Raw genomic sequence first — 18,638 nt, 5'->3', positions numbered from 1 at the left:
ACTGTACTATGTTCTGTTTCTGTTGTCATGTGTTGTTGGTTGGTGTGGTCTATTGTTCTGTTTCTGTTGTTGGTTTGTATGGTAAACTATACTGTGTTCTGATTCTGTTGTCATGTGTTGATGGTTGGTGTGGTCTATTGTTCTGTTTCTGTTGGCATGTGTTGTTGGTTGGTGCGGTCTATTGTTCCATTTCTGTTGCCATGTGTTGTTGATGGGTATGGTCAACTGTACTGTGTTCTGTATCTGTTGTCACATGTTGTTGGTTGGTGCTGTCTATTGGTCTGTCATGTGTTGTTGGTTGGTGTGGTCTATTGTTCTGTTTCTGTTGTCATGTGTTGTTGGTTGATGTGGTCTTAAGTACTGTGTTCTGTATATGTTGTTGGTTGGTGTGGTCTGTTGTTCCTTTTCTGTTGTCATGTGTTGTTGGTTGGTGTGGTTTATTCTTCCTTTTCTGTTGTCACATGTTGTTGGTTGGTATGGTCAATTTTACTGTGTTCTGTATCTGTTGTCATGTGTTGTTGGTTGGTGTGGTCTTTTGTTCCGTTTCTGTTGTCATGTGTTATTGGTTTGTATGGTCAACCTAACTGTGTTCTGTACCTGATGTCATGTGTTGTTGGTTGGTGTGGTCTATTGTACTGTGGACTATACCTGTTGTCATGTGTTGTTGGTTGGTGTGGTCTTTTGTACTGTTTCTGTTGTCACATGTTGTTGGTTGGTGTGGTCTATTGTACTGTGGACTATACCTGCTTTCACGTGTTGTTGGTTGGTGTGGTCTAATGTACTGTGGACTATACCTACTTTCACATGTTGTTGGTTGGTGTGGTCTAATGTACTGTGGACTATACCTACTTTAATGTGTTGTTGGTTTGTGTGGTCTGATGTACTGTGGACTATACCTGCTTTCACGTGTTGTTGGTTTGTGTGGTCTAATGTACTGTGGACTATACCTACTTTCATGTGTTGTTGGTTGGTGTGGTCTTTTGTTCTGTTTCTGTTGTCATGTGTTGTTGGGTGGTGTGGTCTATTGTACTGTGTTCTGTTTTTGTTGTCATGTGTTGTTGGGTGGTGTGGTCTATTGTACTGTGGACTATACCTACTTTCATGTGTTGTTGGTTGGTGTGGTCTTTTGTTCTGATTCTGTTGTCATTTGTTGTTGGGTGGTGTGGTCTATTGTACTGTGGACTATACCTGCTTTCAGGTGTTGTTGGTTGGTGTGGTCTAATGTACTGTGTTCTGTATCTGTTGTCACATGTTAGTTGGTGTGGTCTTTTGTTCTGTTTCTGTTGTCATGTGTTGTTGGTTGGTGTGGTCTGTGGACTATACCTACTTTCAGGTGTTGTTAGTTGGTGTGGTCTGTGGACTATACCTACTTTCACGTGTTGTTGGTTGGTGTGGTCTGTGGACTATACCTACTTTCACGTGTTGTTGGTTGGTGTGGTCTGTGGACTATACCTGCTTTCAGGTGTTGTTAGTTGGTGTGGTCTGTGGACTATACCTACTTTCAGGTGTTATTAGTTGGTGTGGTCTGTGGACTATACCTGCTTTCAGGTGTTGTTGATTAATGTTTTATATCTGTTGTCACTGTGTAATATAATATTTTCAACAGTTATTATAGAAGAATCATCAGTTATGTAAATATTTAATGTACAGTGTAAACTAATAGTTCTGTTTATTTAATTAAATTCATGTCAGCATCAGTTTATATCGAAAATTGTAATTGGATATGCAGAAGCTATTTATACTGTTTAGTAAAAACCTGAAGTATGAAACAAAATTACATCAGACAATTAATTGGAAAATTGTCATTTAAGTCAGAAATGCATACCAATTGGCATCATTTGATTCACTTGAGAACACAATTAAAAACTAATTTTAAAAACGTTTAAATCAATATAATTTCTAACACTCTGTCTTTAGTATATAAGACTATAGTCAATATAGTTTGAAGTGAAAAGACATAAAACTGATATTTCAATGATCCAATATAAAAAAACTCTGGTTCTCAGGGCAAAAAATAAAATATTGTTTGTTTCCCCTCCCCCGACCGACCCGCTAAAATCTCCGTGACCCGAAAAATTTTATTGGCCGTTCGTGTTCAATATTTTTTTAAAATTTTTTATTTTTGGTGATACCTTTTCGATGCTATAGTCCACGCACGTTTTAATTCAGGCCATTTTTGTGCATTGAAGCGCCTAAATGATAGGTAAACAAGAAAAATAAACATGGCTGGTCACACTATATGTGTAGCAGCAAGCAGGGGTTCAAAGTCCGCGACCTTCCAGTTTTGCAATCAGACTTTCGACTTGGTTACTAGCTACGCCTGACGAACCTAAGAAAATAAAAAAAATAACTTTGCAAACCTTTTTACCAAAGTCTCCAAATAAACTATCTCAAAACTTATTTTCATGACAGCGATGTTCATTTTGTTCAACCGCTAGCTTTATTCAGAAAATCGCCGACAAGTAATGTGTAAAATCGAGTAAAATCGTATCTGAGTGACAAAAACAATATTGAAAAACAGTGGATGTGGTGTTTACTGGCCACACGCTGATTGATACTTCGACACGTGTGTAGATAAGATTGAAACAACAGCAGGGGTCCAGTTTAGATGCCGTGAAGACAATTACAATATCGGGTCCGATTCCGGAAGCGGATGAGGGTAATTCTAGGTTTTGGCGATCAACTACATATAAAGAAAAAAAAAAAAAAAATCCAGGCAGGTGACAAAATACATCTATGGTTATGAAATATAAACACTAGAATTGAAAACCAAAAGATAAATCGAAAAGAAAGAAAAAGCAGACAATATTTTATACAGAAACTCAAAATTACTTTTTGACAAATTTTAATGTCAGAATCCAATGTGACAGTATAAATTTTCTTTATCTGACAGTGATAAATGTTGATAATGTATGCAGTTGTTTTTAAAGTGTAAACATATTACTGAAATTTCAAGGGGTAATTTCTTACTTTATTATAAATAATATCAAGGAATAAAATAAAATAATTTGCCTACCTACCTTACCCATACCCTGAAAACCTCAGTCGGGGAGGGGAAACAAAGATATTTTTAATGTAGGCCCAGCCGAGCCACTTTCATATGATATAACATTATGCATCCTGAAACTTCCCCAAGAAAAAAATAAAAATAACATCAAATTAATGAGAAATGCATCTTTTCCCATATTAAACTGATACCATAATACATCCATTTTATATAGGCTACTTTCTTGTCACACTATAAAATATAAATGTCAACCAAAATGAAGCTAAAGATTGTTTCCTGAATAGAAAACATGTCAATCTTATTTTTAAGTAATAATTGATTTATAATAAATCTTGAAATAGGAAGTAGTTTTAATGTCACTAGACATGAAGTCATTAATGATTTGAATTGAGATCAACATTCTGGTGCAGTAATTATGTTTAGAAAAATAGTACAAAAATCAAAATCATTTATTATTTACTGGTAATGTTTATTTTATTCCTGTTTTATTTTAATGAAGTATTATGCTTTTAATTTTAAATCATATGAACACATTCAATAACGAATAGTCTATTGTCTACATATAATTACAAGTTGAAAAAAGTGCTGATTTTTTATGAATTTTTCTACTGTTTCTACTTAAACTGACACCATAAAGAGGCTATTACATCTGTAGGAGATTATTAGAAAAGAACATACATAAAAACACCACTGCTCCTTGTTATCGGAGGGTACGCCTGCAATCATGGTTATAACACAGCCATAATCTTTATGTGCCTGTCTCAAGTCAGCAGCCTGTAACACATTCTGTAAAAACTGGATCAAAATAACAATTCATAATCAGAGCCACTATTCTGTTTAAGTTTGAATTACAAGTAAGTGTTACCTAATCTGGTGCTCTGTTGTGTAACTAAAGTATTTTTGTCACTGTTGTGACAGTCAAGGAATTTAATGTCAGTATTCTGTAACATCATCAGCACACTCAATGTCATATCCCTGGTGGCAGAAGTTAATCAGCTAATCGTATCCATAAAACTGGTTCATTAATGAAAATTAATGTGATAATAAAAGTAAATCATCACCAATTACAATAAATGTACAGTCTCTGACCTAGGTTCAATGGTGTGGTATAGAAGCAAATAATTCTAATCATAAAAGATGTAGGCAGATTTATAGAAAAATCTACTGTGAAATAGGTGATAATTTCTCGTGGTGAGAACAGCCAGATAGGTGTTAATACAAGACCCAACAAAAGTTATAATCATGAGTTTGACATATTGGAAAATAATTTTCTGATGTGATTTATTCAACTTGTGACATAATTAGAAGGATGTTTTGTTATTAAATACTTTTTTTGTAAAACTTATTGATTATAAACTTAAAACAAAATATAAACATTTGATTAATAATTGATGTACTTTTAGAATAGTTCACTCTCCATTTCTTACCAATTAATAAAGGTTTTCAATCAGCAGAAAACCAAGTTCTATTTGTTTATCTTGGGAAATAGTCAGATTTCTTGAAAACTACTGGGAGATATCATACAATCAACGCTTAGTGACATAGAATTTAGATTGAGGTATTGAATGTATGGTGAAGAATTACAAACTGAAACATTGTGATCAGAATATTTAGGTGGAAATTAAACAATTCTGTATATCTCATTATCAAACGAGGAACTGTTACCTGGTAAATACATGTTTGTGCTAGGATATATAGTTGTATAGCATGTAAAACGGTGATTTAATTCAAAATGAGGAAAACATTGTTGAAATGTTTGAGTCTAGGAGCTGAAAATAGGGAAGGTAAAATTTTTACATCTTTGCATGATACGTACAGATTCTGAGGTACTCACTGGTACTCACAGGTCAAATAATTAAGAGACACAAGGGGTTAAATTTTCAACCAGCTTTGGGTACACTAATATTATTTTTCAATAGCTGAAGTTACAAATGGTAAAAAATCATTTGCCATATATATATGATACACAAGATAAAATTTGTTATCTATCTTGAAATCCACAAGGTTATATTATCAGTTTGCTTAGGGTGCTCAGAGTATTTTTGACCAGCTTTGAGTCTACAAGGTAGAATTGTGCAAATTTGTTGTCCAGCTTTGAGTATACAGGGTAATATTATAAGTTTGCTTAGGGTGCTCAAAGTAAAATTGTTGACCAGCTTTAAGTCCATGAGGTAATACTATTAGTTTGCTTAGGGTGCTCAAAGTAAAATTGTTGACCAGCTTTAAGTCCATGAGGTAATACTATTAGTTTGCTTAGGGTGCTCAAAGTAAAATTGTTGTCCAGCTTTAAGTCCATGAGGTAATACTATTAGTTTGCTTAGAGTGCTCAAAGTAAAATTGTTGACCAGCTTTAAGTCCATGAGGTAATACTATCAGTTTGCTTAGGGTGCTCAAAGTAAAATTGTTGACCAGCTTTGAGTCCATGAGGTAATACTATTAGTTTGCTTAGGGTGCTCAAAGTAAAATTGTTGACCAGCTTTAAGTCCATGAGGTAATACTATCAGTTTTCTTAGGGTCCGCAAAGTAAAATTGTTGACCAGCTTTAAGTCCATGGGGTAATACTATCAGTTTGCTTAGGATGCTCAAAGTAAAATTGTTGACCAGCTTTGAGTCCATGAGGTAATACTATCAGTTTGCTTAGGGTGCTCAAAGTAAAATTGTTGACCAGCTTTAAGTCTACAAGGTATTATTTTGCAAATGTGTTGACGAACTTTAAGTCTTCAAGGTTATATTGTCAGTTTGTTTAGGATGCTCCAAGTAAAATTGTTGACCAGCTTTGAGCTGAAGTTCACAAGGTAATATTTTGTAAATGTGTTGACCAGCTTTAAGTCTTCAAGGTTATATTGTCAGTTTTCTTAGGATGCTCCAAGTAAAATGGTTGACCAGCTTTGAGCTGAAGTTCACAAGGTAATATTGTCAATTTGCTGGGAGTATACATACAGTAAAATAATTGGCCAGGTATGAATCCACTAGGTGAAATTGTCAGGTAAGGGTACACAATTAAAATTGTCTGCAGCAGGCCGTCTAATAACTTTTGCCATAGGAGTTTAAACTGATAATAACTGCAGTTTTTCAACATCTTGCTGCAAATGTCAAATAGCTTGTCAACACAATAATCTACTTTCTGGTTTCCAACTATCTTCAGGTACTGTACCATATACGCTTATACACAAAGGTAAAGGTCATAGACAAGAGGTTATATTCATCTGTGGATTAAAGTTTTCAGTCAGATATAGTCTACTTTGAAGAACTTCAAATTCAATGTCAAGGTCCAGTTATTTAATTACCTATGGACATATAGCTGTCCACTGTGAATAAATATAAAACTTTAAATACTTATGTAAATTACCCACAGACATGAAGAAGAATTCATTTCACTATATGATTCACAATGTCAACAAATCAGTTTTATATACATGCTTCCATATGAACAGTTTGTTTTTCAATAAACAATTGAGAAACAAAATAACTCTTGTACATGCATAGCTAGTGCATTACTTGAACTAATATAAGACACAGTTGGATAACTTATAAACATGTTTAATAAAAGTAAGTTGATTTCCTTTTTATAATGACGAAATTGAATTTTCCACAGTTGATTTCAATGGAACTTTTTCCAAAAATTGTTGTTATGTTTATAGTTATATTCAGTTGAAAATTTATAGTTATACTCAGTTGAAAACAATATTATGGTTTTCTACCCCAAAATACCATTTTGCTTCACTAAAAAACCCTCTTGATACTATATGTCAATATCTTTTTATGTCAGTTAGATATAGATTATTTATGGTTGATCTAGTTTTCTTGTAAATGTCTTTCACAATGATTCCCAAGAGCTGAGACAACTTAAGTTTTATTTCAAAGGGACTTGAGTACAGAATCTGAAATTATGTTTTTGCAATGAACTCTGAACATTTATAGGGTGTCTGATCATGATATTCGGATACAGAGATAAATGGAGAATTTCATTTGGAGTTATCAGTCAGTTATGATCAATCCAAAAAATGGGTGAATATATGAATGACAACACAGACAGCATACTTAGCCTCAGTTATTTAGAATCTAATAAATGACATAAGTAACAAGTTGACAGATCTCTGCATCTTCATTCTTTTTTATGCCCCACCTACGATAGTAGAGGGGCATTATGTTTTCTGGTCTGTGCGTCCGTTCGTCCGTTCGTTCGTTCGTCTGTCTGTCCCGCTTCAGGTTAAAGTTTTTGGTCGAGGTAGTTTTTGATGAAGTTGAAGTCCAATCGACTTCAAACTTGGTACACATGTTCCCTATGATATGATCTTTCTAATTTTATTGCCAAATTAGAGATTTTACCCCAATTTCACGGTCCACTGAACATGGAAAATGATAGTGCGAGTGGGGCATTCGTGTACTGAGGACACATTCTTGTTCTCTGTAACTTACTTGAAAAGTTGTTGATATATCGCCTACATTTGTTTACATTGATTCTAAATGACATCATCAATAGATTATTCAATAGTCTACCAACTTTAGGCATGTTTTTATATTTACGTAAACATTTTAGACTGAAATTTAATCCGATTTGAAATGTTTTAATTGTACAGATGTTGTATAATATAAACTGTTTATTCATTATTGGCTAATACTACAGTGGATTCATTTATTTTCATTGGTACCAATTTTTTGTGGATTAAGGAAAACTTAAATATTTGTGGATGTTCCAGGAGCAGATTTAGGCGGGGGTGTGGTGGGCGTGCCCCCCCTAAAATTTACAAAGATTTCGCCGAATTATGTACCGTATTACATGCTTGGAATCCCAAGAAATTAAACATAACTTTGTTATTTGTGGGGGAACACAGTAAAGTCTGGCACGAGCTCCGAAAATCAAAAAAGTCAAAAACAGATAATATGAAAGAACCATTAAATATCGCTGGTAAAAGTAAAATTTTTGTTAGCAAAACATAATACTAGTATTGGTCAGGTGAGCAATTGTGATCTGTCTCGTCTCATTTTGCGTCCGTCGGTCCGCCCGACTATCAGTCACTTCTTCACATTTCCATCGTCTTAATTAACGAAGTTTGGCAAGACTGGTGTTATGGAGTGTTAAAGTAATTCTTAAGTAAGGCAGTTAAATTTCACAAGCCTGTAGAAAATGTGATAGTCTTTGAAAAGTTAATTTTGTGGTTCTCTTAGACCCAGAAAATCCATGAAAAATGGTATCCAACAAATAATAATGAATCCACATTAGTTGATTTTTTTTTTGGTTTCGACAAGAACACTCTTGCCAAACTGCCCTTATCAATATCATAGATATATGGATACAGGATATGAATGATGGTGTTATCAACTTAGCAGTCCTGTTGGATTTTAAGAAAGCTTTTGATATAGTAGATCATGATATTCTCTGTAAAAAACTTGAAATTTATGGATTTGATAATACTGCTGTTTCTTTTTTTAAATCATATTTGAATGAAAGATCTCAACAAGTACAAATTGGTAATGCTCATTCTGAAAAACTTTATATCAAGTATGGTGTCCCCCAAGGCTCCATATTAGGTCCCCTTCTGTTTATATTATACATAAACGACCTTCCTATTTATATGAAAAATTGTTGCACTGATTTATATGCCGATGATTCAACTTTACATCTTTCTGGTAATTGTTATCAAACTCTACAGTCAGAGGTACAAGAAGATTAACATGGTGTAGAGGAATTGTGCAATAATAACAATATGTTCATCAATAAAAATAAAACAAAATATATGATTATTGGAACGAAGCAAGAGCAATGCCACATTACAATGAGAGTTGTTTAACTATTAACAATCAAGTGATACAATCTTCCACATGCGAAAGTCTTTTAGGCATTAAAATTGACCCTTCCCTCACATGGACAAACCAAATTGATGTGATCTGCTCAAAAATATCATCTAGACTATATCTACTATTAAAGATTAAAAAATTTCTAAATCTAGACTGCAGAAAATTATTCTATAATGGTTATATCTTGCCACTAATTAAATATTGTTGTATAGTGTGGAGTAGTTGTAGCAGTGAGGGTTTAAAAAGGATATTAAAATTACAAAAGAGAGCTGCAAGATAAATACTAGAAACAGACCCTTTCGCTCCTTCTGTACCCTTATTCAAACACTTAAACTGGATGACAGTTGAACAGAGAATAAAATATCATAAGTTAGTAATGACATTTAAGTGCATTAAATGTGATGCCCCATCATATCTTACTAACAAGTTTCATTATGTTTCAGACAGAAATCCATACCCCTTGAGAAATGCTGTTCAAGGAAACCTCATACTCCCTAAACCAAAAACAGAATTGTTCAAAAAATCTTTTATGTATTCTGGACCATTCTTGTGGAATAATTTGCCAATACCGTTAAGAAATATTACAAATGTTAATTCTTTCAAATACAAAATAACAGATCATTTATTGAAATCAACCTAGCTGTATCAATAATATAAAAAACTGATCATGTCTTCATGTTTATTTTTTTCATCACATTTTATCAAATTGTATTGAACATTATTATCATATTTGACTTTTTATACTAATGTATTTAATGCATATGTTTGCATTTTGTTTGATTTCTCATGATGAGGGCCTTAGGGAAGATTAGTTATATAGCTAACTGTGTAACCCTCTTAAAATAAAGTATTGTTGTTGTTGTTGTTGTTGTTATTTTGCGGGTATATATAGACACAAGTTTTGTATAAAAGGTTTCTATACAGAATTTATCATAAAAATGATAATTAAGGTATCTATGAAAACACAGATTTTTTAAATTTTTTTATACACTTTAAATTGTACCAATTAAGGAAAATGGCCGAATCTACAGTTGATGTAATTCAGGTTCATATGTGGCCAGGAAACTTGTTTAGTTTTGTTATAACACCATTAACTATGAGTATATATAAACAAGATCACTTACATGTTATGGTGTTTGAATAATAGAAACTGGTTTTTATTCTACATCACATGTATTATTGATAGCACTTTGATCTGATACATTATAATTAGCACTTCTCATATGTTATTAATAACAAATACTGCAATAAAAATTATTAGTCCTTCAATGAATTGGTTTTATCATCCTAGTTTTATTTATTATTTTATAGATGCATCATCAAAATCAACAGACAGAAGGGTCAAAAGTTCAATAGACCTCAGAACAGTGGATTCCTCACCATCTCGAGGGGAATCCCCTCCATCTCCCCAAGCAACTTCAACCAGAAGACGGTTCTGGAATAGCTTTCGTAACAAAACAAGTAAAAAACTACAACGTAAGAGCAAAAACAAAGAAGCAAGTCTCTCAGCAAGTCAACCAAATATCTGTAATGATAAGGAACCAGTTGACCTTAATGAAGATCTGATAGTATACTCCTCACATTCAATAGAAAGTAGAGAAAAAATGTCTCGTAAAAGACTTGAAAAGGCTAAGGAAATTGTAGAATCTAGTCCTGACAGAAGTTTAAGTGATCCAAATGTTACACCAATTAAAGAACGGGTTAATGAACGGACATTTAGTGGTGGGAGTGGTCACTCACATAGTGATGAAAATTATGACAGAGAAGATGAGGGGGATAGCGGAATAGCCGTGATAGAAAACCCTGCTCCAGCTGTTGAGGTAAGATTTAGGGAGGGGGATAGTGGAATAGCCGTGATAGAAAACCATGCTCCAGTGGTTGAGGTAAAATTTAGGGAGGGGGATAGTGGAATAGACGAGATAGAAAACCGTGCTCCAGCTGTTGAGGTAAGGTTTAGGGAGGGAGACAGCGGAATAGCTGTGATAGAAAATCTTGTCAGGTGCTGTCAGTACTGCCTGGATTTGGTATTCACCAAGATTTTGTGTGACACTTTGAAGTGTTCGCAAATGTTAAACCTGTAACACAGCTATGGACAAATACATTTTTGTATCTATAAGGCATCAAATCAAAAGTCAAGCCAAGAATGAAATGATTTAGTGTGAATCTATCCCCACAACAAGTTTTGAATGAAAATGTAGCTTTATTATTTTTTTTTGGTTGGTTTGGTTTTTATCTTGTACTTTTTATTCATAATAATAGTAAAGAATCCAGACTACAACATCAATATATCAAGACTCCTTTATAATTACAAATTGAAAAAGTGTAGTTAAGGGTGAAATAGAAAACTTTCTTGAAAGCTGATAAAACTGAATGTTATATAAGATGATGGCTTATATAAATACAGAAAAATATAGAGGTCAGAGTTTAACAATGAAGTGATGATCTTGGGGATCTGGATTGCATAGGCAACTAGTATTGTGTCAGATTGATTCAAAGGGTTTCTTAGGTTACCATTATTCCAATTTTTTGGAGAACATCGATTATATATTTCTGCTTGTATCAACTTTGATGTCAATTTATATGCTACAGTAATCTTTGATTTTATGGACGATTAATAATTGTGGACAGATCAATATATAGACTATTAGTTGTTTCTGTCAGTAGCTATTGATGGAGTATTTAACTTGAAAACCCCTATAATGACATAAATCTATAGAGAAATATGGTTGTATAAGTACTGATACTGGTTATTGTCTGGGATACACGATCAATCACAAACACAATAATTTATGTAATTATAGACATCTAAATTTATTTATCTCAAAAAAGGTGGATCAAATATTAGTAGATATGAAATTGCATATTTTCAATCAGCTAAATGTCTATGGCACAAGAAATAAGTACTTTTGAAACAATTGTAAATTTATATGGGGACGAAGTCCCCAATCACAGTAGAAAATTCAATAAAAAAAAAAAATCGGGAAAATTTTTCCGATATTTTCATTGTACTAATGAACTCAAAATCATTCAATTTTTTTTTTGTCGCGCAGAAATCTACTTCCGTTTCCGGTCTTGTTTGCATGAGACTTTGAATAAAATATATATTTATCAGTCTAAGAAAGGAACTTAATACTAATTCATTTTCAAAAAATTGTTTGTTATAAAAAAAACGTTACCTGATGACAGCGTTTCTTTGTTTACATTGAATATGACGTCATAACTTAAATAACGTCACAACTAAAATCCCTAACAACAGAACCAAAATCGGAAACGTTACGTTCTTTGTTTACATTGAATATGATGTCATAACGTCACAACTAAATCCCTAACAACAGAACCAAAATCGGAAACGTTACGGTAATTCCGTTTCTCTTTTTAACATGTTTGATTTATAAAAAAATCATACAGACTTCGTCCCCATTCACAGGTTATGCCTGCCTCATATTACTTTGATACTTAGATTTGTAGGCATTGATTCCTTCTTTTAGTTTTGTTGACATATGTTAGATAATTGGTGTTTCGAATTTTTTTGTGAATGCTAATATATGAAAATTCATTAGTATAAAAAAAAATATTGAATAACCCTAATAAAACTATGATACAAAGATAATTTTTCTATGGGTATCAATCATATTGGCATCCTTAGGAACAACTTTGTACACCAAGAGATCAAATTGCTTTAAACAATCAAATTTACTTTTGATATTGTTTAAAATTTGTGGAAATATTTTTGGAATTAAACTAATCAGAATATTTTTATTGAACATTATTAATGTAAAATGTTGGAGAAACGGTGTGTTCCCATCTGTTACTTTGAATAAACTAGATACCATTATATTTGATAGTAAAATGTACTTAATAAGCATTTACTTGGATTTACCGATTGTCGTGATTGGTTAGGAAAGAATAGACATAGACTTTGGATAAGGGGAGGCAACTCTTTAACTTTCTCTGTTATGGTGGGTGAAATTGAAGAAAATGTACTTTGTCGATAATTTAGCTTTTTCTGAAGTAGGCAAAGGTACCCTGAAAAAAAACTTGAACTATAAGCCAAGTAAATATATTTGATTCATTTCAAATGTGAAATGTATTATGCATAGATTGGTTTAAATAGTAGCAAGTTTAAGGTCTATTATTTCTTGGGTATGTCTTTGGTTGTCGAATGTTTTCTTTTTATCATTTTAGCAAGCAGTTTGTATTTTATCTTATTTGACTAAACACTTTAGAGAATTATAATTCAAATGATGTCTAGTTTTATATAAGTGTCATAAAGATACCATCCAGTGGCGGATCCAGGGGCGGGTTTGGGGGGGTTTAACCCCTCCCTATTTTTTGGACGATCCATGCATTTGAATGGGGACATATACTTGAACTCTATAGCTCTGAAAAATATAACATTAAACTAGTTTTTATTGAACCCTTTGTTTAATGAAGATTAAGCAAACAACAATTAATCAATTAATACTTTTCTGAAAAGATAATTGAAATCATCCCACTTTTGTATCAGTTTTTATAATTAATCTGTTTGTTCTGTTTGGTTTGCTTTTTCAATTATTAATTAAACAAGTTGTTAGCTCACCTGGCCTTTAAGTTGACTTTGTATGGTACTTTCCAAAGTTGAGGTATATTTTTATATTCTTTTGTCAAAAATGCCTTTGATATTTGTCACTGAATTTCTGTGCAAACAAATGCTTGAGCTGAAGAGACAATATAAAAATAAGAAGATGTGGTATAATTGCTGATTAAACAACTCTTAGAGTTTTTTGCTCCATGTTGAATGCCTCACTGTGACTTTGAGATGAAGAACAGCAATAAAGGCGCTATTCTTTTGCTTTGTGTGACTTTTATACTACCGCCAAATTTTTGCAGTCGTATATTGGCATCACATCGGCGGCAGCAGCGTCCGAAGACTGATGGTTTCCGGATAATAACTTTAGTTAATAACAGGGTATTATTTGAACTTAGAATTATTATCAATTATGGAATTTACATAATTTCTTGGTTGGAATTTGTTTTAATAAATTCCATGTTTATACTATACTTTAATGTTCTGTGCTGTGCACAACACTTTCTATTACAAAGAAGATAGTACATTATCAATAGAATGTACTGTGCTGCGCACAACACTATCTTAACAAAATATTTTGTATTGATAGTGTTATGAACCTCTCAAAACATTATAATACCAAATAAACATGGAATTTATTAAAAAATTCAAGCACAAGAAATAATGCAAATTCCATAATTAAAAATAATTCCAAGTTTAAATAAAATCCTGTTAATATTTAATAGAAATCAATAAAATTTTAACACAATGTTTATAACCACAAAAGGAAGCTTGGGATTGATTTTGGGGGTTATGGTCCCTAAGGTTTAGGAAATAGGGGCCCAAAGGGGCCAAAACAAGCATTTATCTAGTGTCAGTACAAAAAGGTGTGTATACATTGTAAGTATTTCAATTGTTCTGAAATTGTACCACAATGTTTAATACCATAAGTAGAAGGTTGGGATATATTTTGTGGGTTATGGGGCATAGGAATAAAGGGCCAAAAAGGGGCAAAAAGCAAGCATTTTTGTAGTTTCAAGACAATAAATTGGAGTTATCTTTCTTTGTCCAGAATGGTTGTTGAATCACCTAAAACCAATGCTTTATGAAATCTTTTAAAATTGGAGTTATCTTTCTTTGTCCATAATAGTAGTTGCATCAACTTAAATCAATGCTATATACAATATACAATGCAATATTCACTTTACTACCAACTGATAAATTAAAGCAGTCTTTACCATTCAGTGATCACAAGCACTTTTATTACCATTCTAAGGTTATGCCCCTTTACAAATGGAAAAATTGAAGATTTTTTTAGTCTCTGTTCTCTTAACTTAAGTTTGTTTCAACTAAATTTAACAAAAAGTGTATATAATGCTTGTTACCTCTAAACTCAGTTGAAGTTCAATTTCTGGCAGCTTCACTGTTACAGTTCTTGAGTTATGTCCTTTTATAACATTATATGCTAGCAGGGGCATCATCTGTGTCCCTTTGGACACATTCCTCATTTATTTTTTTAGAAGTTACTATTAATTTCAACCATTACTGTATGACATTTTATATTCTAATATTTTATGATGCATTTAAATGAGTAGTAATTGTTGCAAACTCCATTAGAAATTTGAATCGAGATCATTGTTTGAACTTCTTCAAATATTTTTTTTTTGAGAGGATTAATATTCAACAGCATAGTGAATTGCTCAAAAGCAAAAGTTTAAGTTCATTAGACCACATTCATTCTGTTTCAGAAACCTATGCTGTGTAAACTATTAAATCACAATCCAAATTCAGAGCTGTATCCAGCTTGAATGTTGTGTCCATACTAGCCCCAACTATTCAGGGTACGACCTCTGCGTATAAAGCTGTGCCCTGCGGAGCATCTGGTTGACATATCCTTTCGTTTCTATTATAAGTTTGTACTGAATATGCATGAAATATTTGCCACTGGGCATTAAGCAACCATCTTTTATACATTTTATAAGTGTTTATAATCTGATATATATTGTATATATTATATATATATAGTAGATTTAAACAGGTGTACATGTGCCTATTATGTGGCATTCAGAATTATATTATGGAGGATTTTAAAAGAAAAGAAAAATCTGTATTTTTTTTCAGAGTTCTTTTTAGTGTTCTATTTGACATGTTGATATAGCATTATTCATAAATAAGGCTTGCAGCAGATTTGATGAGGCATTTTATAAATGGATTTCCTTTTAGCTATAGTATGCATTTATTTTCTAATTGAACCCTACTGTTTGGACTTTTTCAATTCTAGTTTAATAACTTTCATCTGAACAATGCTGATACCATGCAGTACGTTATAGGACAAGAAAAACCCTAAAATATGCATATCTATAACAAATTGACTTGACAAATCAAGTGTTTTCTATTAAACCCAGGGGAGCACTATATTTACTTTCCTAACTTTTGGTTAATAGATGTCAACCTAATTTTCTCTGCTTTATAAATTTACTTTCCTAACTTTTGGTTAATTGATGTCGACCTAATTTTCTCTGCTTTATAAATTTACTTTCTTAACTTTTGGTTAATTGATGTCAACCTAATTTTCTCTGCTTTTAAAAAGCTCCCTTTTTCCTGTCAAATATTCTGTCAAAATAATATGATTGACAGTTTTGTAGCCCCCACAGTTGATGTTATATAATTTACTTGTTGATAAAAATACATTTTATATGATTGAACAGTTGTTTTGTCTCTGGAGGTTTAACCGTATAAATCACATCCACAGGATTCTGCTCTTGTCGCTTGAAGACCATCATGTGAGAATTATATTGATTCAGACAAAACATTATCTGGTATTATAAATTGAAATTCTATTAGAACTTAAAATGAATTTGATTAAATGACGAAATCAGTTAATCTGGATTTCAGTATGTAACAGTAACCACATGGTGATGTCAATTAGCTCTTTGTATGTTTTCTTTCATTTGTCTGTTCTATAATTCCAAGATTGGATTGATCTTCCTGACATTCTTTATGATGAGTTATAACTTTGTGAAGGTTAAGGTCCATTCAGTTGTCAGAGTAATAAACTGATCAGAATTCACGAAGAAATAATGACAACTTCAGCGGAACTTGTCCAGGCATTAGTGATCAAACCTCTCCATGCAATACGATGTAAATTCCAAGGGTTTTCTAGTCAAGGAAGTGACAGTGAGGAGTCGGTGGTCGGAAATCTCTCTGAGGTAAATTTTAATTTGACTTTATCTGCAACTTTATATTCTGTATGTAGTGACAGATCATTTGTTTCCAAATGAATTAAAACAATGTTTAAACATTCGTTGGCCCTCAGCTGTTTTCTGCTCTTTGTTCCAGTATTCTCCATTTCCATTTTAAATTTTATTGGTAGATCATCAGATACATGTGTATAATGTAATTACTTCTTCAACTCAGCCCTTTCTAGTGCCTGTGTACATCATTGCATCTGGTTGAAGTTTTTCACCCATTCATCAACTATCTGTTATCTTTTAATTGCCAAAATGTCGTTTGGATCACTTACCCATTTCAAACTTGGCTTTAAACAAAGATATGTATTAGATGGTCGATATTACAAAATATCTGACTTGAATGATTACCCATGTCAATTATTTCTTCATTCCAAAAATATGTCATTTGTCTAGGGTTTGTTGTTGTTATACATGTAGACATTGAGTTGAATTTCAGTTTGGCAGTCCATAAGATAGTATCCATCAGAGTAAGCTACAGATTGAGTTTGTGTTTTATTTATGAATGCATAATTTTCACAGAGTAAAGGTATGGGGCAATGAATAAGGGATTTTTAGATACACTGATAAAGACTAGTCTAAATATTGTCCCTGTGCTATTTTTATGCCCCACCTACGATAGTAGAGGGGCATTATGTTTTCTGGTCTGTGCGTCCGTTCGTTCGTTCGTCCGTCCGTCTGTTCGTTCGTTCGTTCGTTCGTTCGTTCGTCCGTTCGTTCGTCCGTCTGTCCCGCTTCAGGTTAAAGTTTTTGGTCAAGGTAGTTTTTGATGAAGTTGAAGTCCAATCAACTTGAAACTTAGTACACATGTTCCTTATGATATGATCTTTCTAATTTTAAAGCCAAATTAAACTTTTGACCCCAATTTCACGGTCCACTGAACATAGAAAATGAAAGTGCATGTTTCAGGTTAAAGTTTTTGGTCAAGGTAGTTTTTGATGAAGTTGAAGTCCAATCAACTTGAAACTTAGTACACATGTTCCTTATGATATGATCTTTCTAATTTTAAAGCCAAATTAAACTTTTGACCCCAATTTCACGGTCCACTGAACATAGAAAATGAAAGTGCATGTTTCAGGTTAAAGTTTTTGGTCAAGGTAGTTTTTGATGAAGTTGAAGTCCAATCAACTTGAAACTTAGTACAAATGTTCCCTATGATATTATCTTTCTAATTTTAATAACTAATTATATTTTTTATCCAATTTCACGGTCCATTGAACATGGAAAATGATAGTGGGAGTGGGGCATCCGTGTACTTTGGACACATTCTTGTTTATCATGGTTATGATTAGTTATCAAAGGTAAAAGGCTTATAATTTGATACGACAAGCTACATTAGAATCATTAGTGACAGATCAAAATAGTTAGAAAGCCAAACAAGAATAAGGTTGCAGACCTAAAATTCCAAGAAGTTGTGCCAAATATAAAGTGATTGTGATGATAAAAACTAGTCTAAATATTGTTTATCATGCTTATAAAGTGGGCTAGATACTTTGTGTCATGATTCAGAATAATTTGAGTTCATTTGCAGCATAACTAATTAGTATTTATGATTAAGATACATGATAATGAGATGAAAATTCATACTCAGGTTGCCATACTTTGACCTATAATGGTTTACTTTTTACACATTGTGGCTTGGATGGAGAGTTGTCTCATTTATCTTTTCTTCTTATTGCTGATAACAGATATACTGTATTAAGTTTTAGATTGACAGTATACCTGTACAAAGACTTTACATGTATATTATTCTCTCCTAAAGGAGAATGACAAACTTATATATAGAATATGAACCTCTTCCAATAAGTTGATGATCTGGTTTACTATTAACATAACATGCATTGTGCTTTCCTAAACTTATTTTGGTTATATGACTGTCTCAGATCCCATTTTCAGATCACTTTTCCAATGTCAACTGTGCCTTCATCTTCTACTTGACATCTACTTTAAAGAAAACCGTGATAAAAATGATCCTAATGGTTCCATTGAGAATTGATATTTCACTAATGATGTGCCAACCTGTTGACATTTAAATAAA

At 32.7% G+C, this 18,638-nt stretch overlaps 1 protein-coding gene across 11 annotated transcripts in view; it reads left to right on the top strand.

The window, feature by feature from the left end:
* Positions 1-18,638, top strand: part of LOC143071449 (multiple C2 and transmembrane domain-containing protein 1-like) — a 92,568-nt gene that overhangs the window by 22,668 nt on the left and 51,262 nt on the right. For 7 of the 11 annotated variants that reach the window (XR_012976905.1, XM_076245734.1, XM_076245733.1 and 4 more), the window contains one exon: positions 10,118-10,626. Coding sequence is in view for 9 of the 11 variants with exons in the window: in XM_076245734.1 (XP_076101849.1) it covers positions 10,118-10,626 (509 nt within the window). In the remaining 2 variants the exon portion in view is untranslated. Of the gene's footprint in view, positions 1-4,691; positions 4,792-6,420; positions 6,557-10,117; positions 10,627-10,742; positions 10,753-16,417; positions 16,562-18,638 lie in introns of those variants that run through there. The other 4 variants (XM_076245736.1, XM_076245738.1, XM_076245744.1 and 1 more) reach the window with 4 other exon arrangements.

This window comes from Mytilus galloprovincialis, chromosome 4 (assembly GCF_965363235.1).
Source record: "Mytilus galloprovincialis chromosome 4, xbMytGall1.hap1.1, whole genome shotgun sequence".
NCBI lineage: Eukaryota > Metazoa > Mollusca > Bivalvia > Mytilida > Mytilidae > Mytilus > Mytilus galloprovincialis.
This window is presented reverse-complemented; position numbering and strand designations above follow the sequence as displayed.